The sequence below is a fragment of the Mytilus galloprovincialis genome, chromosome 4 (genome assembly GCF_965363235.1).
Source record: "Mytilus galloprovincialis chromosome 4, xbMytGall1.hap1.1, whole genome shotgun sequence".
In the NCBI taxonomy this organism is placed as follows: Eukaryota; Metazoa; Mollusca; class Bivalvia; order Mytilida; family Mytilidae; genus Mytilus; species Mytilus galloprovincialis.
Genome location: NC_134841.1, coordinates 28,744,559 through 28,771,309, shown reverse-complemented (window position 1 = coordinate 28,771,309; position 26,751 = coordinate 28,744,559). Strand labels below are relative to the sequence as shown.

Sequence of the window (26,751 nt, the reverse complement as noted above, 5' to 3'; positions counted from 1 at the left end):
TTCATTATCACCTGTAAATCTTAGATTCACACCTGGCAATTCTTGTTAGAATAAAGATCACACATCAATTAGTTCATTATCACCTGTAAATCTTAGATTCACACCTGGTGATTCTTGTTAGAATAAAGATCACACAGCAATTAGTTCATTATCACCTGTAAATCTTAGATCAAATTTTATCTGATATTTGGACAGTAATAAGCTCATCAAACCATAAATATATTTATATGCTGTCCAAAAAGGATAAAAGACAAATGGTCATTGTAACAGACATAAAAAGAAATATAATTCAAAACTCCCCTCTCATTTATTATCATGGACAAGATCTTTTTTAAAATCAGGATTTTATTAACTCTGTATAGGTAACAGACAGAAAATCAAAGACAGATATTGCCATTAAGATAATGACTATTTTGTCTTCCATTCATTTCTTATATCATCTGTGATAAAGTCATTTAAACGTGATAGTGAATATTCTAGTACAGATTCTTGGATGTCTTTGTTTCTGAAAAAGAAAAGAAAAACAAATGAAAAAATCGCCACTGAATTGAAAGAAACTAAAAAATTCTGTTAAATACTTTATCATCACCATTCTTTAAGATCTTCCAAGGTAAACGGAAAGTAACCATATAGGTTAATAAAGGTACATTTGTTAAATATCTGTGTCATAACATTTGGCCACATTGTGCTTAGGAACTACAAATCAGAGCTTCCTAAAATTTGGTATAAAGCTTTATGAAAGTATGCTTTACTGTATCACGTATGATGCACTTTCAGATTCACTACTCATCAATATTCTGTTACCCAAATACTTATATATTCTTACACACAATGCCGATGTATAAAATTTTCATAGCATTTATCTTTGAAACTACATATCAAGACTTTCTAAAATTAGTAATTAAGCATCATATGAGCATACTATACTGTAAGAGATTTCAAATTTCAGCACTCATCCACTTCATGTGTATTGGTAAGCAGGGTTACAGCTGAACTGTAAATGTTTACTCTTTAAAAAGTTCACAGTGCTGCTTGTTATGCCAAGTTAGTTTGTCAGTTTACTGGTATATGAGTAATTATACATAAATGACATGACATAAAAGAATAGTTGCAAAGTATATGTCTGTTTGAGAGGGGTCTTCTAACTCTCTTTTGGCTTATACACATGTGCTACACCTGCAAAAAAGGTTTGTTTTTGACATGACTACTTACCAAATATCTAAACATTACATAAAAAAGTTTTTAAAAAATCCTGACTGAATGCAAACTTATAGTCTTATGTGACTTATTGGGCAGGCTTACTGAATCTTGTGTTAAATTTAAAAGGACTACCCCTATTTGGCTGATGAAAAAGCAAAAGCCACCTAAACTAAAACAGCTTATGAAATATTAAAAACAAACCTTGCATCATGATGGGTATTCTTTGGTTTGCAGTCTTGATAGTAAACATCTCTCACGCCTTTCAAAGCAGGGTTGATAGCTGCATTTAAAGTGCATTCTGCTCCTTCAACTGGTGACTTACTAAAAACTATATAATAATTACAGGTCAATAGCTTTATTCAGAATGCATTAAGTTCAATTGAGTTGCTCAAATTTTTTGGCAGTCTATGAAGAATGTTTTTGTAATGGATACCTGAGAATTGCACGTTGGGCTCTTGAAAAAAACTGTATGAATATAAAATTAAGATGTGGTTTGATTGCCAATGATACAACTATCTAAAGAGTGCAAATGACAATAATGCAACTATAAGTCACCATAAGGCCTTCTACAATAACCAAAATTCTTACCATTAAGTCAGCTATGAAAGGCTTTGATATGACTTTTATCGGAATGTGAATCAATTCAATGAGATTTATGGCAAATCGATGAACAAAAAAAGATGTAATGTGTCGGGTTTAACATGTTTGTGACATGTAACCCTTTCCTTAACTCTTTGAGGCATGTCAGCATGAATTTAGTCAAAATTAAGGACCTCCTTAATTACTTCTGGGCAGTCATGTATCGATTTCAGTCGTAACAAATGTATAGATAACCTGAATCCGAATAATGGAGTACCTAAAGTATTTCAGTATTCCTTAGATACAATACAGCGTGATATAACTGTAGTGCAAATCACTATTATAGACATTTTGATACAAAAGACACAAAGTGCAGATTGAAGTTTACTTTTAGTAAATGAAGGCATATATTACATTTAATGAAATGAAGTACTAGTATGTTCAGGAGACCTTGTCTGTCATTCATCAGCTGATTTTGATTTTAACTGATATCAAGTTAACTTTTCATCATTACGTCTGGTTTCACAGAAACTATGTCTTTGATATGAGTTAAAATTTGGAATGGAAATGGGTAGTGTGTCAAAGAGACCAAGGAGCAACAAACACGTTGTTTGGTATCAGCATATGACTTAGAATCTTAACCTTTAATTCATGTTGGTTCAAAAATGTGTAGCAAACCAGATTAAGTGATTTATCAATTACGTGAATTGCAAATTACCTCTTGCTATTTTCCAGCCCCAAGTCATCCATGAAATATCTTGAAATCCTCGTGTTACTTCTGTGTCTACCAATCCAGGATGTACTGACAACACACACATTACTGTCAGCAAGCCGACGATTCATAAAATACATTTGTAAAATCTGAAATGAAGTGGTCTCTGGATTGAGAAAATAGACATAACTAAATCTTTCATAATTTCAGAAAAACTGTGTTGTCTTTATAGTAAGATTGTGATTTAGATAATTTATTAATTGGTTCAAGATACCAAATTATTTCAGTCATTGTCCATTGAAATTTGGAATTTTTGCAGTTTACATGCTGAAGTGTGTGCAAAGAACCGCTTATAATAATCATTGGTAATTTGTCTTTGGATTGTATTTGTATTAGCATTGGCATTTCTCCTTTCCAAGTGTTTTTTGTTCCTGCATCTTCAGTCATGGTTCTTTGTCTTTGAATGTTGGCACAGTTTATAAATTAAGGTTCCTGCTAATGCTATTTTAATTTCAACATTTGGATTATGTTGTCAAAATTACACAAAGGTAAGACACACCATGTCAACAATATTTTGTATCTTGGGAATTGAAGTGTTTTCAATTTTTCATGCTTATTATGCCCCACCTACGATAGTAAAGGGGCATTATGTTTTCTGGTCTGTTCGTCCGTCCGTCTGTCCCGCTTTAGGTTAAAGTTTTTGGTTGAGATTGTTTTTAAAGAAGTTAAAGTCCAATCAACTTGAAACTCAGTACACATGCATGTTCCCTATGATATGATCTTTCTAATTTAAATGCCAAATTAAGAGTTTTTAATCCAATTTTACGGTCCACTGAACATAGAAAATGATGAGTGAAGCATCCATATACTATGGTCACATTCTTGTTTTTTTTCCTTTGTTTGGTTTCGTGGAGCTCAGTGTTGTTTAATTTCTCACATAACATATTTCGTTTCTAATGATAGAAAACTATCTAAGAGTTTGGTCTTGTCTGATATCTTTTTTTACCAAAATACTTGTCAAATACGTCAACTTTAAAATGCCAGTGTATAATGTCACAGTGACATCACAATAGACATTTCTAAGTGTAAGAATTATTATAATTAATAAAATCAACATATTTTGAAAGATTTGAAGAATTTAACATTTATGGCAATTTCAGGGAGGGGAAAGGCTCTTATTCGTGTAACTCAAACTAGTACGTCTATAAAATTTATTTGAAAAATAAATTCACCTTTCGAATCTGTTATTTTGCATGTAATCTTCATCAATCATGCAATGTTGGGACATGACATAAACAAAATCATAGTGTAAAGTAACATTTGCATACATGTGGTTGTTTAATCTGGAAGTTACGAGTAACTTTGGACAAAATTACATTACATATTAAATTGAAATAGAAATAATGCAAATATGAAATGTATTAAAACAATATTTTACCTGATATAATTTCGAGTTTCCATAATATTTAAATCTAGGGAAGTTATCAGCGTTATGTTGCTTTCCTTGTATTTTATCCACAGTAAATGGAGTGGAGTGGAAATTATGTCCATGACTGCTGACAAGGATTACTCTGCTATCGTCACCAGATCGCTTCATTACTGGCAACAAATGGAAAGTTAACAAAAGTTGGCTTAAATAATTTACCTGAAAACATAAACTAAGTTAATGTCTACATTCGAGACTTTTGGACATATACAGCATGACAAGCACTTGGTTGTAGTTTCAGATACTGGTTGACTCAAAAAATCTAGCTGCTAATGGGATTCGACTGGTATTTTTTCAGTGCACTGCCTTCGTAATTTTTCTGTTTTCTAATTTTTGTGGTATCTTTCTTCTTTTTACTCTCAACTATTGAAAGTAGAGTGTTCATATCTTTTCGGATGTCGCCTGCTCTGGCTAGTATAACATAAGGATATGTGTTATCATGGTTAATGAGGCAACTATCCAACAGAGTTAAAACGAAACGAATTTAAGCCACGAAGATCACCTTACGGCCTTCAATAGTGATCAAAACTCACATCGTATACTCTTTAAGCCTTACCTGAAACATAGTTTCATTTCCATCCTCTGTATATTCTGGAAGTAAAACAGTATTCCTTTTTAGTATGTTTAAAAATTAACTTATCATTTTGTTAAAAGATGCAAGAAAAAAAACCCACGATAAGATAATAGAAATAATACATAAAAATGGACAGAATTGTCCTATGTCCTTTGAAAAAAATATCTTTCTATAGATATATGATGTTTCCTGAACATTTTTGCACGAATAATAAATTTGAAAATTAAACATGTTGCAACGAGCATCACTGAAAGAACATTTCATGCGAATGTGGTGCACTAGGATTAAACGCCTTTTTGGAAAGATTAGAACTTGTTCTAAATCTTTACTTAGGCACTGGCCTCCCTTACAACACGACATGTTAGCTACTGTTACTAAATGTATTCACACTGAAATATAGTTCCCTATAGTTCTCATGTATGTGCACATAATACACATATGAACTGAAAAAATTGGTATATTTTTGGAGCAGTTCATCCAAGAATATATGTAACTAAAGTGTGTTGATGTGCAGGCTTCTTTATAACATTTTGATTAGGTAATTGGGTATTGATACAATACTATAATGATTGACAACTGTCATTATCACCAAACAATCAGAGACAAGGTGGACCTTTAATTACAATGCCCCACCTCCTAAACTGTCAATCAAATTGACCACATTACTTATCAACCTCAGTCTTACATAATTAGAACCTTCAATATGCAACTTCAATATACAAATATTTGACCTCATAATTGAATACACAAATGTATATATATTAAATGTTTGATATATAAGGATGATAGATTTATTTATTGCCTATTATTTTTGATCTACAATACCTAAAGTGATTCTGTAAATTATGTCTGAAAGATAAATGAACAATGGATTAAAAAGATCTTTAAAAAAAAAGGAAATATGAATATAAATATGAATATATAAAAGCTATTCAAGTAAGGCCTTTAATTTACTTGATAAATTTCCAATAATCATCTGTAATTAATCAACAATTTAGATTAGTTCACTTATTTTTTTTATCATCAGGAATTGGCTTGAAACAGTTTTAAAATGTAAAAACTTTTAATTAAAACAAACCATTGTTAATTAATTTATTCCCATCAATCATTATGTCTATTTTAGTCATTTGAATTTTTATTAGAAGTGAATATATATATTTTGCAATCAAGAAATAATCAAAATTTTAATAAAATAAGTTTTTTTTTTAATTGTTTACGGTGAAAAAAGTACATTTTCAATGCCCTGTTTTGAGAAATACTTTAAAAATTGATCAAAAGGCACTCTACAACTTTTTATCTTCAATGTCATATAACCTCTTTTTCGACTTACAAAATGCCCCAAAACAACATATTTAGATTATTTTTGTTGACACTTTAAAGTTCTTAGCTGTTGGTCTATATTTTATGTCTTACAATGATAGTTGGAAGCATTTACTAGAAGAATTTTTGATTTGCAATTGTTTGGATTTTTTTTTAAACATGTTCAGAACAGGCAACATTATTTGGATAAGATATAAACTGCAGTTTAAATAAAATTGTGCAAATTAAGAGACCCATATTATTTAATTAAATGAGCTCATTTTATTCTCACACTGGAAAAGCACTTTTCCTTCTAAAGACCTGCTGTTAATGCAATTTTCAGCAATAGTGCTTTATTAATGATCATTTTCCCCCACCATACCTTAATATAAAATTTTTCAAACTACTCTTCTAATCTTTCCATGAGTGATTTCCATCACTTTGATTAAAGGAATTTATTGGTGTATAAACTCGACCAATTCACTCACTTTTTGTGAGTGACTTGGTCCAGTTTATACACCAATAAATTCCTTTAAAAAGGCGTTAAATCCTTATAATTCTTAAAAAAATTGAATAAAGGGAATACATTTGTCCACACTTGTTACCTCTATCACACGTAAATTGTATATATATGTCATTGAACAGACCTGGCGCATGAATATATTTGTTGGTTAACGCAAAAATATGTACTCAATGAAATTTGCTATCTGATGAAAAATAAACTGCAAAAACTCTTATTATTCAAACGAATATTCTTGTGTTTATTATTTTATTAAACGATTAACGTGCAGTGAAAATAAATTCTGTTAACGTCGGTGTTATTATCGCCGCCATCTTGTTTACATTGGTTACGAAAAGAAGTTCGGTCAACATCGTCTATCGAAAAATAACCAACGTCAAGATCAACTACCGGAAGTCCTCTCGACCAATCATATCAACGTATTCCCTAACATGCAAATTAAATAAGAATTGTTTAAAAGTATTTGAGTATTAAATATACCTAATGGGTGAAACGCAATTCCTGCATTGCATATTAGTGTGTTTAGTTGCCGCCCAGAATCAATGAATTGATCTGTTAATTCTTTAGTCGATCCAAGAGAACTCAGATCTAATTTCATAAACTCTACAGATATATCGTCAGTTTGTGTAGCTCCTTCTGTTTTCTGTTCTTTCTCTCTCTGGAAATCTGACTTCATCCTTGCGATTGCCTGTATTTTAAATATTTAACAGTTCGACCCAATTGATTCAGCCACATAAGTGGTTTGGTCTAGTTTGCTCAGTTATAACATTCTTAATAGTTTACACACATTTTCTTTGAATTCTGAACAGTTCAAACTAATAGTTAAGTTACTGCATTGTCCATAAGGATCGACTATAGTAACACCAATTGTTTAGTCATTCAATTACCATTAGTTGATCATGTGTTCGTTCAATAAAAATCTGAAGCTTCAAAATGGTGAAAATTTATGATTTCATTATTTTTAGAAGCAGTTAATTTTTTGTTTTGTTTTATTTTTTATTTATGTTTCGTCTTACATACATATTGCTTAAAAGAGCTTAGTAAGATTGAGTGCTCAATTATATTTCACTGATTTCATACCGCGGCCACATCAACTTATTCTTGATGGTTGTTGTTTCATCTCAAACTGCCGCAATCAATGTAGGACATTATGATTGTTTTCCGATTTAGATATTTCACTTTACCTCCAGAGCTCTTTTTTCTGACCTGCAGGCAATAATTACAGATGCTCCTAACATCGCCATCCATTTTGCTGTCTCATAACCAATACCTTCCGAAAAAATATATGAATGAGAAAACAGAAGAACAATATACCATACAATATTTTAAATCGATTACAGCGGGAAAAAGGCATGCACCTTTATTAGATTATGAGCTGACTCTGTCTTTTGTTTGAGACCATGTTTGGTGTTCTAAGGTTGCAATTTGATTACCACGCTACGTCAATTTTTAAAGACCCAAATGTTGCAAAACACTTGTCCTACCTCCATGAAAATATAAAGCCCCAACAATATCGTTTTTGCGTGTAAATAACATTACTTAAACTGCTTGATAAATGAATTAGGTATTGACAATTCACTTGGAAACTCAACATATACCCTCACGACACTTACCAAAGAGGAAATCCTGGATAATCATAGGTCTGTTCTATATTCCTTTGGAATTTCAATCAAAGATGAAGAACTGGATCTTCCGTCACTGTATTGGATACCTAAACTACATAAGTATCCTTACAAACAACGGCATATTGCTGGGTCTTCCAAGTGCTCCACGAAATTTCTTTCTAAATCATTAACATCTTTTTTATCAGCAATCAAAGCCGGGCTCCAAAGTTTTTGTGAATCTGCCGTTTCTAAAGGGGCGTGAATCAGATGTGGATACTAAAAAATTCCAAAGATCTTACATACAATCTAAGGCTCTCTCATCTTGCAATAGTATTAAAACATTTGACTTTTCTTCACTTTACACAAGTATTCCCCATTCCAAACTTAAAGACAAATTGAAATAGTTGATATTACTTTGTTTCATAAAAAAGAATGGCGAACGTATCTTGTCTTGGGGAGGGATAAATACTACTTTGTAAAGAATCACTCTGATTCAAAAAAAAAAATTCCCTGAAACTGACATTATCAAGATGCCTGATTTCTTGATTGACAACATATTTGTTACGTTTAGAGGATGTGTTTTTCAACAGACTATCAGAATTCCAATGGGAACTAATTGTGCCCCTCTTCTTGCCGACTTGTTTCTTTGTTATTATGAGTATCCTTACTTTATGTTCCGCTATATAGATGATGTTCTGTCACTAAATAAAACAAGATTTGGTGACTATGTTGAACGAATCTATCCCATCGAACTAGAGATAACTAATACTACAGTTACAGCTAAGTCTGCCTCATATCTTGACTAACATCTAGACATTGACAATGAGGGTCGGTTGAAAACAAAACTTTACGACAAAAGAGATGATTTCAGCTTCCCAATTGTGAATTTTCCATTTCTATGTAGCAACATTCTGACAACGCCTGCATACGGAGTATTATATCGCCCAATTGATACGAAATTCCCGGGCTTGTATTTCCTATCATGATTTCCTTGATAGAGGATTGCTGCTAACAAGAAAGCGATTAAACCAAGAGTTCCAAATGGTGAAGTTGAAATCATCCCTTCGTAAATTTTACAGACGCCATTACGAGTTGGTTGATCGTTATGGAATAACCGTTTTACAGATAATATCGGATATCTTCCAAATATCGTAACTACAATACCCTTCCCTCTTCTTGAATGTGACCTACCGAATTAGACTATTTACCCTATTTGTAATAACATAAGCAACACGACGGGTGTGGAGCAGGATCTGATTACCCTTCCGGAGCAGCACCTGAGATCACCCCCGTTTTTTGTGGGGTTCGTGTTGCTTAGTCTTTAGTTTTCTATGTTGTGTCTTCTGTACTATTATTTGTCTGTTTGTCTTTTTATTTTTAGCCATGGCGTTCTCAGTTTATTTTCTATTATGAGTTTGACTCTCCCTCTGGTATCTTTCGTCCCTCTTTTAACTTGAAAACGAGAAGGTAGTGCGTCAAAATCGTAACAAAGATAAGTTTCTTGGCCAAGTCTAACATAAGACCAGAATTATTATTATTATCTCAGCCATACACCCGATACATAGGAGAGAGATCAAAGACTGGTCCGCTCGGCACAGAATGATGTGACGTAGGGAAATAATACTTCTTCCTGTGGCCCGCTTCTTCAATAGCACGTATTATTTATCGCCAGTCTTTAAAAGTAGCCATCAATTGATCGCTCTCTAAAATTGATACGAATATTTCTGAAAATCGAGAGAGGTTGAAAAACAAGTAAATTTAAAACGGAAACCATTTTGAAATACATTTATCGATTTCTTTGTGTAAAAAGTAAGTCAGTAGCCCTTACTACATGGACCTTTGAACTTGTTTAGGCGTTCGTGTACATACCTGTGTTTCCTCCTGTAACAACTACAACTCTGTCCTTGCTGATTGGAATTCTTGGGAACGATATTTTGCCACCCATTGTTGTTTAATATTTAGAAATACACTCTATTATAAAAACGTTATCTGCATTGATATACACTGTTTTGTTATCTTTTAAGTAAATATAAGTATGACACAAGGGTTTAATAAATACTAGTAGCTTTTATATGCACTCTTTCCTGTTAATATTTGAAGATAAGTGCACACAATACTTTAGACCTGACTAAAACATATTATCATTTACTTATAATATAGACCTTTGTTTATTTAGGTATCATTGTTATTTTGCCTACTTTCCTCTATTACCTATTTTAATATCGGACTCGGACTTCTTTTAAACTGAGTTTTACTACATCGATCAGTGGTATTGGTACATGCGTTTGTTCATTCTTAATTTTCTAGAGGTGTAGGAGGAGGGTTGAATACCATTAAGTCCGCCGCATTCTTTCGTCTGTCCCAAGCCAGGAGCCTATGCACTGTGTTAGTCTTGTATAATTTTTTTTGGTTCATATATATGTTTCGGAGTTCAGTTTGACGTCAATTTTCGCTGAACTAGTATACATTTTTTAGAGGCCAGCTAAAACTCGAATCTTGATACAGGATTTTCTTGCTGTATTCAAAGCCCATTGGTGGCCTTAGGCTCTTTGACACGTTCCATTTTTTCCATTCTCATTTTTTTTTAGATGTATAATTTTTTTGTTTCAGCTTAAAGACTCTTTTTGTATCATTTTTAAAATTGTAACAAAATAAAAAAAAAACAACTCTGAGAGTAAAAATTGTTTAGTCATGTCATTATCAATATTTCATCATTTGTTCATTCAATAAAAAGTTGAAGCTTCAAAATGGTATTCAAAACATAAAAATAAAAAAATTGACAAACATTTATGATTTCATTATGATTTTTGTAACCCGTTCGTTTATTTTTGTGTGTTTGATCCGATTTTCATTTTCGTTTTACTGCCATGCCAACAAATGCTTAGTAATATTGTATTATCAACTCTAATTGATGTTTTTATATACGGATATATTGGAAACCCTTCTTCTGTGCTTCTTCTAACACAATTGGTTTACGTTCAACATATTTTCCATTATAGAAGGATTTTACAAATTTATTAAAAGTACATGCTAAATCTATGTGTTCATTATTTTTAGTTTACAAAACCATTGGTATGTTAATGCCCACGCATACGAGCGATCGATGCTTTAATCACGGAGTGTTTTGATGCTTAAGTCCTCATAGTCAACGATTGTTGTTAAATTATTGACTAAAACAAATGGAATATAAAATTTCAAAGTTTACATAACGACCAAATATGATTGGACTTTGGCACACGTTAAATCGGAATCATAAGTTGCTGCTACACCTTTATGAACTTGCGATCATTGTATCTGTATCGGTATCTGTATATTATCTGCCAAACAGTGTCTAAATATTTTTCCATAATATAGCGGTACCACCATAGCCCAATGATATTTAACTAGAGATAATTGAATATAATGTATCAACAGCTTTGTCAGCTCCAGTAATCCTGTCACTAATTTCATTTAGTAAAGGTAATTGACACCATGTGTTCTTGGTCATTAAATTAACTTGTCACATCCAGCATAGGCTGTATAGAGACCCTCCTTTGATATTCACAATCAGGGCTATTTAAAGCATGATCCCCCACCGCTCCTTTTTATACAGAATATGTTAATGAGGCTAACAGACAAGGGGTAATTCATGTAAGTATAAGTGATTGTTGAAATATCAGACGTGACATGAGTGTAAGATACCCCCCTTTTATACAGAATATGTTAATGAGGCTAACAGACAAGGGTTAAGTATCAGTTATTGGTGAAATATAGCCATAACCTAAGTGTAAGATACCTCCCCTTTTAATACAGAATATATTAATGAGGCTAATAGACAAGGAGTAAGTATTAGTGATTGGTGAAATATCAGCCGTGATATGAGTGTAAGAAATCTCCCCTTTTTATAGCGGATATGTTAATGAGGCTAACAGACAAGGGGTAAGTATCAGTTATTGGTGAAATATCAGCCATGACATAAGTGTAAGATACCTCCCCTTTTTATACAGAATATTATTCATTTGCCTGTTTCAAGCCAGGATTCTGTAAACTAAATGTTTTCAGCTGCTGTCTGCCATTATTTGTTTTATTTCGGTATGTGTGTGTTTTTTTGTTTTTCGTTCCTCCATCTGTCTGTTGGTTAGTTCGTCTCTCCGTCCGTCTATCCAACCTTAGGTTAAAGCTTTTGGTCAAGGCATAAAATGTCATGCATTTTATATAGTTAGGTTGACAAATGTTCTTTATGTAACTGAAGTTGATAAATGTTCTTTATGTAACTGAAGCTGATAAATGTTCTTTATGTAACTGAAGTTGATAAATTTTCTCTATGTAACTGGAAGTGATGTCTACTATAAACAAACTGTAAATTATTGGCAGCCCTACATGGTCATTTCTTCCTAGATTAAGTTACAAAATATATTTTCATCCATTTACGGTTTTAAAATGCAAGAATTGGTCAAACATAAAGGCATTACAGAAGCATGTATTGAATGTGTAGGTAAAGGTATTATCTTTGGTTAGCTTGCTTGCCTGCTGAACTGAGAAGTCATTATTCGGTTTGGTAAAGTACCCTCTTTTAAAAGTTTACTAGTCTGATAGATAACCAATCTATCTGCCTGTAGAACTAAGGAGGTAGTACACCTAGCCTAATAATGACTTTGATCAATAATTGGCAGAATCACCATTTGTAGGTTTAAGTGAAAGTTAAGGAATACAGTGATTAAAGTTATGCTGTTTTTCTTCAAAATTATATTGTTGATAGCTTCATTCTCTGTAGTTGATACTCTGTATTTATGTATTTCAGATATTTAACCCTGAAGATGTAAGCCAAGCTTATAAATATCTTGCCAATTTTAACTTTGCTCAAGGTCAGCTAGATGAAGCATATGCTGCAGCCCAGATATGCACAGAATTTCAGGAGGTAAGCATATGTGGTTCACACTGGCATTATATAGTGAATTTCATAGAAACGTGTACGGGTTAGGCAGTGCTTGAATTTTCATACTGTTTCGTGCATAAGATTAGAACTTAAAAGTTTTTGAATAGAAGGGCAGGCAGTTCCTGCACCACTAGTGGCAATCCTTGTGTTGCTTATGAAAAGCAAAGATAATGTTATAATACTAGGTAATCAGGATGTTGAGCAAACAACATTCAATTTGCTTCTAATAAACTTGTGTTGCTAATTAATGAACATGAAAACATTTATTCAACATCAAATTACTAAAATATCTGATTTTCTAGTAGTTTATAATTTTTAAATTGTTGTATTTTCTGTTTAAAAAAAAACAACCGCAGAAGCTTAAGTTATTCCATGTTATATACAGGACCTAAGATCCAAGAAAGAAACAATATCGGACATTAGAATGGATGACAGTTGTGGTTCTATAACAACACGGAGATTTCATGGAGCAGACCACACACCGATAAGTTCATTGTCACCCGTACATCTTAGATTCACACCTGGTGATTCTTGTTAGAATAAAGATCACACACCAATTAGTTCATTATCACCTGTAAATCTTAGATTAACACCTGCTAAGTCTTATTAAAATAAAGATCACACACCAATTAGTTCATTATCACCTGTAAATCTTAGATTAACACCTGGTGATTCTTGTTAGAATAAAGATAACACACCAATTAGTTTATTATCACCTGTAAATCTTAGATTCAAACTTGCCGATTCTTGTTAGAATAAAGATCACACACCAATTAGTTCATTATCAACTATAAATCTTAGATTAACACCTGCTAAGTCTTGTTAAAATAAAGATCACACACCAATTAGTTCATTATCACCTGTAAATCTTAGATTAACACCTGGTGATTCTTGTTAGAATAAAGATAACACACCAATTAGTTTATAGTCCGGCGGCTACAAGCATAGTTCAGACGAATTGTGCACATCCTGCTACAAGCATGAAATTTGGCATAGACCTTCCTCAACTATTACTCTTTTATTTCAGATAAAGAGGCATTTGAAAAAAAATGTCTCACTTCCGGTAAAATCCAAAATGGCGGACAACATACTTGAATCAGCCTAATATCGAAGGCTAGTATTTAAAAAGGTGTTATTATCATGCTACTAGCATAGTATTTAGTACAAACCTTTGTTATGTACTACTTTTGGTATATTTTATAGATTAAATGTCTTCAAAAACCCTACTTCCGGTTAAAATCCAACATGGCGGACATTGTACTTAATAAGCTTATTTTTTAAGGGAGCGTAATTGAAATGTGTTTTAACGTATTGCTACTATCATTACATTGTGCAGGAACCTTTCTTTGGTGCTTCTGATGGTTATAATGTATAAAACATATGTCTTAAAAACCCTTACTTCCGGTAATATCCAAAATGGCGGACATAGAAATATCAATTAATTATTCAAATATTCAACTTTTTTTTAAATGTAAAGAAAATGATTTTTTTTTTGTGCTGGTCATTAAACTTTTGGCTTTAAGTTATCTCCAAAACCACTAATTCTATCATGTTGTAAATGTTTAAATATAAAGTTGACCCTTCCGGTAAAAATTTGACGTAAATTTCAAAGATGAGTCCTCAATCCATTTCTTCGATGTAGAGTTTTGGATAAATTGGTTAAAACAAAATAAAATCACTATAGTACTAAAACCTTTTTAAAATTACTACAATGTTCGGCCAAAAATAACGATCACCACGACATGCACACATCGCAGTGCACGGGAGACCCGATTTTCCACATTAAAAATGACCGCGGCATCCTTTCTTACATCCACAATGTACAAGCTTCTGACAAAATGATGAGGCCTCAAAAAGAGTTTTTTAAAAGTTATCCTCTTTGTCGCCGCCTGGAGTGGATAGCATAAGAGCCAATCCCAAGCTCGTCTCCTTAAACACCTACCTAAGTATATTGCATGATTTACATGCTGGAAAAAACTAGACCAAGTTGAGGGAATAGCCTCAAAAAGCCTTCCCTTTTGCGCAAATAGTTATTTTCTTGCTTATTTAACCTTGTTATACCCATCTGTTAAGTTTGTGCGATCTTACAATAAAGCCCCGGTGATTTAGTCTGATCAATCATCATTCTTTATGTCACATCTATAAATGCAACCAATGTCTCCCACATAGTTTTTTTTCCCTTTCAAGCAAAGAGAGAACCATATCACAACAGGTAAAGGCATGGATAACAATAAGTGTGTCAGATCACTCATTGCCTAGTGCATTTGAAAGGCCATTGATAGATATTAATCCAAAGTCTTTTGCCCTCCCAAACACAATCTATAGTTCGTCTACCCCTACGTCACGGAATAGCGAAACAGTAGTGACAGCATCATCATTAACGACTGTTCGAATCGTGACTCGTTTAAGTTCGTGTTTCACTGCATCAGACACATGCACCATGATTCTAGTGTCTGCCTCTAAATGTGAACTCGGTGCTAAACTTGAAATACATCACATGGTGGATAAGATAAAATGTCCTGACCATTTGTTGCTATAACTACCATACGCATCCAAGACTTCATCCACTCGTATTACAGTTTCAAGGTATTTTATTAAGGTAAGAACATTATACCCAATCAGCATACTCGTTAGGCCGCAGTTCACATTTGGAGAGCTGATTTCCCACATTTACAAAGACTGTGGTATTGGTCCTCACATCCATAAATTGCAAAAACACATATTTTCTTGCTTTGTTAACCCAATCTGATCAGTTTTTTTTCGATCTTACAACAAAACCACGTATCGTTTTCAATGACATTAAATTATCAAATCCATATGGTAGTGTTGGCTGGTCAATCATCATTCTAAATGCTAAAGTCACATCTTCAAACGCCATTAATGTCACCAACGCAGTTCCTTTTCCAGCAAACGTGATATCTTTTTATGCCTAGTGCATTTGAAAGGTCATGGATAGATATATATCTTAAGCTTTTTCCCCTTCCAAATGCAAACCAAAGTTTGTCTGCCCCTATGTCACGGAATAACGAAACAGCAATGACATCAGTATCGACTGTTCGAGTCATGACTCAGTTAAGTCTGTGTTTCACTGCATCAGACACATCGATCTTGATTCTAGTGTCAGTCTCTTCGTGTAAACATGGTGCTAAACTTGAAACATCATGAAGTGGTGGATAATATTGAACATCCTGAACATTTGTTGCTACAACTACCTTGTACTTAAAATTGTATTGAGCAAGCTTCTGTGAATGAAAACTTAAAAGTTCTTTCTTATTGTCGTCATCTCTCAGAAAACTTTGCCAATTTTGAGGATGTTTTTAACCCTGGATTCGTCTGTGTATTTCCTGTCCCCTAAATGTTGCTCTTGCTTCTTTTAGCAGCTTTCAAAATACCAGTATTGTCTATGTTCGCATCCGACACTACATCCACTGTTGTTACAGTTTCAAGGTGTTTCCTAACGAGTATAATGATTGGGTAGTATGTCCTTACCTTAATAAAATACCTTGAAACTGTAACAAGAGTGGGTGAAGTCTTTGATGAGTATGGTATTTGTAGCAACAAATGCTCAGGATGTTCTATCTTATCCACCACTTGATGTATTTCAAGTGTAGCACCATGTTCACATAAAGAAACAGACACTAAAATCATGATGCATGTGTCTGATGCAGTGAAACACGAACTTAAACGAGTCATGATTAACAGTCACTGATGATGCTGTCAATACTATTTTGCTATTCCGTGAGATAGGGGCAGACGAACTATGGATTGTGTTTGAGAAGGCAAAAATCTTTGTATTAATATCTATCAATGGCCTTTCAAATGCACTAGGCAATGAGTGATCACACACACTTATTTCTGACCCATACCTTTACCGGTTGTGATACGGTTCTCTCTTTGCTTGAAAAGGAAAAAAGACTACGTGGGAGACATTGATGGTATTTGAAGATGTGACTTTAACATAAAGAATGATGATTGATCAGCCTAAATCACCGGGGTTTTAATGTAAGATCGCACTCACTTATCTGATGGAGCTTACATGATTAAAATAACTTTTTGCACAAAAGGGAAGGCTAATTATAAGTGAGGCTATTGCCACAACTTGGTCTAGTCTTTTCAAGCATGTAAAGCGTGCAATATACTAATGCAGGTGTTTAGTGATACGAGCTTGGGATTGGCTCTTATGCTACCCAGTCCAGGCACTAATGGATTGCGAAGGGACAAAGAGGGTCCCTTTTCAAAAAAACTCTTTCTGAGGTCTCATCATTTTGTCAGAACCTGTACATTGTGATGTAAAAAAGGATGCCGCGGTCATTTTTAATGTGGAAAATCGGGTCTCCCGTGCACTACGATGTGTGCATGTCGTGGTGTTCGTTATTTTTGGCCGAAAATTGTAGTAATTTTAAATATGTTTTAGTACTATAGTGATTTTATTTTGTTTTAACCAATCTATCCAAAACTCTACATCGAAGAAATGGATTGAGGACTCATCTTTGAAATTTACGTCATTTTTTTACCGGAAGTGTCAACTTTTTATTTAAACATTTACAACATGATAGAATAAGTAGTTTTGGGGATAACTTACAGCCAAAAGTTTAATGACCAGCATTAAAAAAAAATCATTTTCTTTACATTTTAAAAAAAGTTGAAAATTTTAATAATAAATTGATAATTCTATGTCCGCCATTTTGGATATTACCGGAAGTAAGGGCTTTTTAGACATATGTCTTATACATTGTATCCATTAGAAGCACCAACGAAAGGTTCCTGCACAATGTAATGATAGTAGCAATACGTTAAAACACATTTCAATTACCCTCCCTAAGAAATAAGCTTATTTAAGTACAATGTCCGCCATGTTGGATTTAAACCGGAAGTAGGGTTTCTGAAGACATCTAATGTATTTTATTTATCCAAAAGTAGTAAAAAACAAAGGTTTGTACCAAATATTATGATAGTAGCATGATAATAACACATTTTTACACACTAGCCTTCGATATTGGGCTGATTTAAGTATGACGTCCGCCATTTTGGATTTTACCGGAAGTGAGACATTTTTTTCAAATGCCTCCCTATCTGAAATAAAAGAGTAATAGTTGAGGAAGGTCTATGCCAAATTTCATGCTTGTAGCAGGATGTGCACAATTTTTCACAAAAACGCCGTACTATTATTATCACCTGTAAATCTTAGATTCACACTTGCCGATTCTTGTTAGAATAAAGATCACACACCAATTAGTTCATTATCACCTGTAAATCTTAGATTCATACCTGGTGATTTTTTTTTAGAATAAAGATCACCGAGTAATTAGTTCATTGTAATTATCAACTGTTCACTGTTAGATTCACACTTGGCAATTCATTTTAGAATTAAGATCAAATAATGTTTTGTATTTGTTAAGGAATATTACAAGCTCACCAAGTCTAAAAAGGATGTAAGACAAATAGACATCGGGGCCCTTTATAGCTTGTTGGTCGGTGTGAGCCAATGCTCCGTGTTGAAGGTAGTACATTGACCTATAATGGTTTACTTTTATAAATTGTTATTTGGGTGGAGAGTTGTCTCGTTGGCACTCATACCACATCTTCCTATATCTATTGTAATGGGCACCAAAAGAAATATACTGAAAGACACCTCTCGCGTTTATTTTCATGGACTAGATCAGGCTTTTATTAACCCTGTAACTGATAGAAAATCAAAGACAGATATGGCAACTAAGAAAATTACTATTTTGTATTCCATTCATTTCTAATATCATCTGTGATAAAGTCATTTAAACGTGATAGTGAATATTCTAGTACTGATTCTTGGATGTCTTTGTTCCTAAAAAAGAAAAGAAAAAAATGATAATTAACACTGAATTGAAAGAAACAAAATATTTCTCATTATCATCCCCATCTTTTTTTCTCATATTCTTTGCAAACAGTAAGCCAAAACAATCAAAGTAGATTTGTTTAAAGCATGTCCCATCATATTTTGGTCACATCTTGCTCAGGAACTTCAAATCAGAGGACCATAGTGAAGTGGTCTTAGGTAGTTCTATTACTGTAATCATTAGCCAGTCAACACTGAGGTGGTGATAGTTATCAAAGGTACCGTTTATTATTTAGTACGCCAGACGTCTACATAAGACTCAACAGTAACTCTCATATCAAAAATATTTATAAAGCCACACAAGTACAAAGTTGAAGAGCATTGAGGATCCAAAATTCCAAAAAGTTGTGCAAAATACGCCTAAGGTAATCTATGCCTGGGATAAGAACATCCTTAGTTTTTCGAAAAATTCAAAGTTTTGTAAATAGGAAATTTATAAAAATGACCACATTATTGATATTCATGTCAACACCGAAATGTTGACCACAGGGCTGGTGATACCCTCGGGGACGAAACATCCACCAGCAGTGGCATCGACCCAGTGGTGTAAAAAAGAACTATCTGGTGAGTGCGACCCTGCTCGTGTGGATGCACTGTACTTAAATCTTAATTCACAAGGATTCAATCAATCAATTAAATCAGTGATTCCTTAAATTTGGTATTAAGCATCATGTGAGTATACTATACTGTAAGGAGGCTGAGTAGTGTTCACATTTCAGCACTCATCCACTTCCTCTTTTTAGGGTATCAATAGAGAGTCAAAGTTCACAGTTCAACTCGTTATGCTTGGTTAGTTTGTCTGTTTATATGAGTATTTATAGATAAATGACCTGTCAAGTAAAGAATCATTGCAAGGTATATGTCTGTTTGACAGGAGTCACTTAAGGTCTATCTAATGTTCAAAATTTGTATCCTCATATTTATGATGAGGTTTTTACCGACCACATTTTCTTTTAATATTCAATGGTTCTTAGTACATGTAGCAAGAACTTTATTTCAAATACTGTCAGTATATAACTCAACAAGCATTCTGAGAGTAATGTGTAAACACTACAAGAAATGTCCCCATCGGGATGTAAGATTTACATTGTATGAGTTAGCCCACTCTTGGACAAGCTAGCACAAGTCCTACAAAATTAACTGACAAGAAAGAAAAACAAACTTCTATCTTACTTCTCATAGGACTATATATCCATACCTTTTATTAATTTATTCAGGCTCAGGAAAAATTGTGGAACCAACATTTTCAAGCAATTTCCTATGTCCATTAACTACAGAAAACCTTAACCAGATTGAAACTTCTTGTGATGATACTTGGCCAGTGTGTAGTCAACTGATTACAGTATTAAGGAAAAATAAAGTTGAAAACTTATATTTTCAAGAATTGTTTTATATCCAAGGGCCACAACTTCTGCAAAAGTCATTCGACAAGGACAAAACTCATTCTCAAAAAAAGTTTGTTTTACGATATGACTACATAACCATTATCCATCCAGTAGACTGAAACATTACATATAAAAGTGGAACACTTTCCTGACTTAATGCAAACTTATAGTCCCCAAGGGAACTTATTGAACAAGCTTTTGAATTTTGTGTTTAATTTTAGAGGACTATCCAAAGTGGGCTGATGGAAAGAGGCTTAAAAAACTCATCATAGATAACAGGATTACTTTTTTATTTACGCCAGACAAGGGTTTCGTCTACAAAAATCTCATCAGGTAGCTCAAATCCAAAAAAGTTAAAAAGGCCAAATAAAGTATGAAGTTGAAGAGCAAAGTGGACCAATATTCCTAAAATATTTTGCAAAATACAGAAAATCCACCTAAACCGTAACTACATGTAGCTAATGAAATAGTAAAAACAAACCTTGCATCATCATGAGTATTCTTTGGTTTGCAGTCTTGATAGTAAACATCTCTCACACCTTTTAGAGCAGGGTTGATAGCTGCATTTAATGTGCATTCTGCTCCTTCGGCTGGTGACTTACTGAAAACTGTATTAACATTACAGGTTATTAGCTTTATTCAGAATTCATTTAGTTCAATGTCGATGTCACTATAATTCACAATACAGTCTTTAACAATTAGCTCCATCAATATTACGGGACTACCATTTATCAATTTCTGTAAATCCTGAAATACTTATGGAGCTAAAAAAAAATCAGTTTCATGTCAACAGAAAAAAGGTACCTGTACAAAAATGTATGCTTCTTTCGAAGGCAGATTGGAGTTTAAATGAACGGTGACCCCATTTCATATGCCCCATCCACGATAGTTAAGGGGCATTATGTTTTCTGGTCTGTGCATCCGTTCGTTCGTCCGTTCGTCCGTCTGGTTGTCCGTTCGTTCGTCTGTTCGTCCGTCCGTCTGTTCCGCTTTAGATTAACGTTTTTGGTCAAGGTAGTTTTTGATGAAGTCGAAATCCAATCAACTTGAAACTTCAGGCATATTTTCCCTATGATATGATCTTTCTAATTTTAATGCCGAATTATAGTTTAAAAAAAAGGGAAAGTACAGTTTTAAGTTTACTTGTAGTAAATGGAAGCCAATTCAAAGCAATTACTAGTCTACTAAAATTTACTACTAACTTAAACCCTGATGAGTGTGTATATGGTGATGGTACAATTATTGTGAAGGATTTATTGTACATATAGATGACAGATACATAAATACTCATTTGAGGTTGTCCCGATGTGGACAGAAAAAGAATAAATACATGTAAATCACGATCTCACAGACTTGAGAATCAATTAGTACACATCCAACAAATTTAGTGTAAATTAAGATGTCAAAAACAGTATGAGAAAACATGGCCTTGCGCAATGCCAATATATAAGTATGCACAATGCCATTATATAAGTATAAGGTATCGGCAGAAAGTAGGACATTAGCAACAAAACATATCTAGTTATGTTTCATTTTTTCAAAAACAAAATCAATGTTTTACAGATAAAAAAACGACACTTAAAGCCAATTTTACTGAGCAAATTTTAACATCTATGAAACAGAAAACATTTAATAATTTTATTAGGTGACTTTTGATAACAAAATCCCTGACTTGATAATTTAACAGTAATACATATATTACATTCATTGAAACAAAAGTATGTCCACGCTTGTCTGTCGAATATTCATGTAGCTTATTTTTGATTTTATTGACATCGATGGATCATGTTTTTCATTATTGCGTACGTTTCTCCAAACTACGCCTTTACATGCAATATGGGGTTTGTACATTTGTTTGATATTAGCATATGACTTAAAATCTTGACCTTATTTTCTGCCTCATGTTTGGTAAAAAATGTGTAGCAATTACCTCTTGCTATTTTCCATCCCCAAGTCATCCATGAATTATCTTGAAATCCTCGTGTTACTTCTGTGTCTACCAATCCGGGATGTAGTGACAACACACACACATTACTTTCAGCAAGCCGACGATTCATAAAATACATTTGTAAAATCTGAAATGAAATGGTCTCTGTGGAGTGAGATAAAAAGACAGAACTAAATCTTTATTTCAGAAAAGCTGTGTTGTCTTTATAGGAAGTTTGAGATTTAGATAATTTATCAATTGGTTCAATATACCAGATTATTTCAGTCATTGTTCATTGATATTTGAAAGTTTTGCAAAGTTTACATGCTGAAGTGTGTGCAGGGAATCGCTTATGATAAGTCATTGGTATTTGGGTTGTAGTTGTATTAGCATTGGCATTTCTCCTTTCCAAGGGTTATTTGTTCCTGCACCTTCAGTCAAGGTGAATTGTCTTTGAATGGTTTGCATAGTTTATAAGCTAAGGTACAGGATAATGCTGTTTAACATTTGGAGTATATTATCAAAATATCACAAAAGTCTGAAAGAACACTGTGTCAACAGTTTTTTTTAATTTGGTAATTGGTAGTATTTTCTGAGTTTTTTTTAAAAACTTTTGATACTACAACGTAAATTTATTTGCCTCCGTTTCGTTTCGTTTCTCACATAATATATACTTTTTAATTTATAATGATGGAAAACTAGTTAATTATGTATGGCCTTGGTTTATATTCTATTTTACCTGATATAATTTCGAGTTTCCATAATAATGGAATCTAGGGAAGTTACCAGCGTTGTGTTGCTTTCCTTGTATTTTATCCACAGTAAATGGAGTGGAGTGGAAATTATGTCCATGACTGCTGACAAGGATTACTCTGCTATCGTCACCAGATCGCTTCATTACTGGCAACAAATGGAATGTTAACAAAAGTTGGCTTAAATAATTTACCTGTAACAATAAACTAAGTTAATATCTACATTTGATACTTTTGGACATATTCACCATGACAAGCACTTATTTGTAGTTTCAGATACTGGTCGGCACAAAACATCTAGTTTTAATGGGATTTGACTGGTATGTTTTCAGTGCACTGCCTTTGTAATTTTTCTGTTGATATTTTGATTGCTAATCAAACAGAGTCAAAATAAAACATATTTAAGCAACCAAGATCACCTTACGGCCTTCAATAGTGATCAAAACTCACATCGTATATATACTCTTTAAGCCTCACCTGAAACATGGTTTCATTTCCATCCTCTGTATATTCTGGAAGTAAAACAATATTCCTTTCTAGTATGTTTAAAAATTGACTTACCATTTTGTTAAAAGATGCAAGAAAAAACCGAGAATTTGATAAATATAATACCTAGTAGTGGACAGAATTGTCCAATGTCCCTTGAACTTTATAATAAAATATCTTTTCTAAAGATATGTAATGTTTCTGGACAATTTTGCACGATTGATTAATTTAAAAAAAAATTAAACGTGTTCCATCGAGCATCACCGAAAGAACATTTCATATGAATCTAGTGCACAAAATTTGGAACTGTTAATTTTATCACAAAAAAGAAAAATATCTTATAACCGTTCCATTTTTTCCGTATTTCCAATATTATTAATATGATTTCTTATAAGTTATGTAAGATAACTCGTATAATTCATTAGATATATCTTATATTTAGCGAGATGTCTTATAAAGTGTGTTTTGTAAGATATCTTCTAAGAGTATTATTAAAAATTAAAAAATAAAGATATATAGAAATTGTATGTAATAGATATATTATAAAATATAAAAAATATCTTGTAAAATATTAAAAAAAAATGTCATATGAAATATAAAAGGTGTATCCTTAGAATTCAGAACATATCTTAAAACTTTTATATGATCAATTTTTATATATATTGAACGTTAAATGAATATGAAAATCGCGTGCCATAAAGGACTGGCATTCCCATATAAATTTAATTCAACAATAAGAGTTTGTTTTTATAACCTCGCTAATTAGTAACCGGAACACCGATGTTCGTCCTTTTATCGTTATGACTGTATATGCGTTGCGTGTTCAATGTTCGTCTTTTTGCGGATAAACAACTTTCGTAGTAAGGCAGCAATCATGAGCATTTTGTTTAATAAGCTGTTTCTCGGCTGACTACTACACTTTGTTCATATATATAGAGCCGGGTTTCAGTCTTATATGATTGTGGCTGTCGTTTGTTAATGTGTTTCATAAGTTTTTCTCGTTTGTATATAGATTAGACCGTTGGTTTTCATTTTTTAATGGTTTTTCACTAATCATTTTGGGTCTCTTATAGCATGCTGTTCGGTGTGAGTCAAGGCTCAGTGTTGAAGGATGTACTTTGACCTATAATGGTTTCCTTAATAATTCGTGACTTGGATGGAGAGTTGTCTCATTGGCACTCATACCACATCTTCTTATATCTATTATAGTCAAACTATATATAGAATAACGAAGCAATGCAATATGTATACTTAAAATGTGAACTTTATTTTAAGATGCAGCTAAAACGCACTTTTTGTTGCTGTACTATTGTGTTCTTTAAAGTTTAGTATTAAATATACCTAAAGGGTGAAAAGCAATTCCTGCGTTGCATATAAGTGTGTTTAGTTGCCGCCCAGAATCAATGAATTTATCTGTAAATTCTTTAGTCGATTCAAGAGAACTCAAATCTAATTTCATAAACTCTACAGATATATCGTCAGTTTGTGTAACCCCTTCTGTCTTCTGTTCTTTCTCTCTATGGAAATCTGACTTCATTCTTGCGATTGCCTGTAATTTAAATTTTTAACAGTTTGGCCCAATTGATTCAGCCACATAAATGGTTCTGTCCAGTTTGCTCAGTTACATCATTCTTAATAGTTTACACACATTATCTTTGAATTCTGAACAGTTCAACCCATTAGTTAAGTAACTGCATTTTCCATAAGTACTATAGTAGGACCAATTGTTTAGTCATTCGAATACTAAGAGTTCATCATGTGTTCGTTCAATAGAAATGGTGAAAATTTATGATTTCATTATTTTTAATACCTGTTAATTTTTTGTTTTGTTTTATTATTCCCCCCCCCCCCCCCCCCCGACATATTGCCAAAAAAGTGCTTAGTAAGATTGAGTGCTCAATTATATTTCACTGATTTCATACCACGACCACATCAACTAATTTTCGATGGTTATTGTTTTATCTCAAACTGCTGCAATCAATGTAGGACATTATGATTTTTTTCGATTTGGATATTTCACTTTACCTCCAGAGCTCTTTTTTCTGACCTGCAGGCTATAATTACAGATGCCCCTAACATCGCCATCCATTTTGCTGTCTCATAACCAATACCTACCGAAAAACAGTAAATTTGTGTATGAGAAAACAGAAAAACATATACCATAAGATAAATAGAAATCTAGAATACGATATCTTAAATAGCGAGGAAAGGCATGTATGTACCTTTGGTATGTACATTATGAAAAGGGGAGGTTGAGATAAAAACAGAATAACCCACGTTTAACCGGTCAAATGGTAAATGCCTCTCCCAAGCCAGGAACCTCTTCAATGTTTGTCTTTTATCATGTGTGAATGAAGGTTTATATTTTATAATTTGTGGAATTTGATGTTGATAGCATATCTTTAATAGTATCTATTAAAATAAAACAGAACAGCTTTCCTATACACTAAGTGACGTAGAGCTGGAGCTATCAAATAGACCCTGTCTATTGTTTGAAACCATATTGGGGTGTTCTAAGGTTGCAATTCAACTTGAAACCTACATCTTCCTTTCATTGAAAACGAGAAGGTATTGCGCCAAAATCTTTACTTGGCCATGTCTAACATAAGACTAGAATCATTATTATATTATATCATCCATACACGCGATACACATGATACATAGGAGATTCATAGGAGATAGATCAAAGACTGGTCCGCTCGGCACAGAATGATGTGTTCTAAGAGAATAATACTAAGTAAAAACTACTTGTGGACCGTTTATTTGTAAACAAGCATTTACCGCCAGACTTTAATCAGTCATCAATTGATCGCTCTAAAAACTGATACGATTATTTCTGAAAATCGAGAAAGGTTGACAAACAAGTAAATGAAAATTATCAAGTTTAAAACGGAAACCATTTTGAAATACATAATGTCATTTATCGATTTCTTTGTGTGAAAAGTAAGTCTAGTCAGCAACCTTTAGTATTGACAATATACTTTTGAACTGGTTTATGCGTACATACCTGTATTTCCACCTGTTACAACTACAACTCTGTCCTTGCTAATTGGAATTCTTGGGACTGATATTTTTCCACCCATTGTTGTTTAATATTTAGAAATACACTCTAATAAAAAAAAAAGTTATCGGCGATATACACTGTCTTGTTATCTTTTAGGTAAATATAAGTATGACATAATAGCTTTGATATGCACTCTTTCTTGTTTGTATTTAAGATAAGTGCACACAACACTTGACGACCTGACAATTTTATTTTACTTATAATATAGTCCTTTTTTTATTTATGTATCATTGCTATTTTGTTTAGTTTCCTCTATTACCCGGTACATCGGTCTCGGACTTCTTTTAAACTGAGGTTTACTACACCAGTGCGTATTGTGCGTTTGTTTATTCTAAATTTTCTAGAGTTGTAAGGGAAGGATTGCGATCTTTAAAAA

General features: G+C 33.1%; 1 protein-coding gene and 1 pseudogene across 1 annotated transcript; both read right to left on the bottom strand.

Moving 5' to 3' along the window:
• Positions 1 to 49: 49 nt before the first annotated feature.
• LOC143071797 (retinol dehydrogenase 12-like) lies at positions 50 to 9,997 on the bottom strand (annotated as a pseudogene).
• Positions 9,998 to 18,516: 8,519 nt separating this feature from the next.
• LOC143071796 (retinol dehydrogenase 12-like) lies at positions 18,517 to 26,479 on the bottom strand. The gene is made up of 8 exons (XM_076246380.1): positions 26,319 to 26,479; positions 25,337 to 25,422; positions 24,653 to 24,860; positions 23,303 to 23,337; positions 22,813 to 23,019; positions 22,077 to 22,221; positions 20,628 to 20,754; positions 18,517 to 18,710 (listed from the first exon to the last, which is right to left on the bottom strand). The coding sequence occupies exons 1-8, from the start codon at positions 26,392 to 26,394 to the stop codon at positions 18,614 to 18,616; spliced, it is 981 nt and encodes a 326-aa protein (XP_076102495.1). The 5' UTR covers positions 26,395 to 26,479; the 3' UTR covers positions 18,517 to 18,613.
• Positions 26,480 to 26,751: the final 272 nt, after the last annotated feature.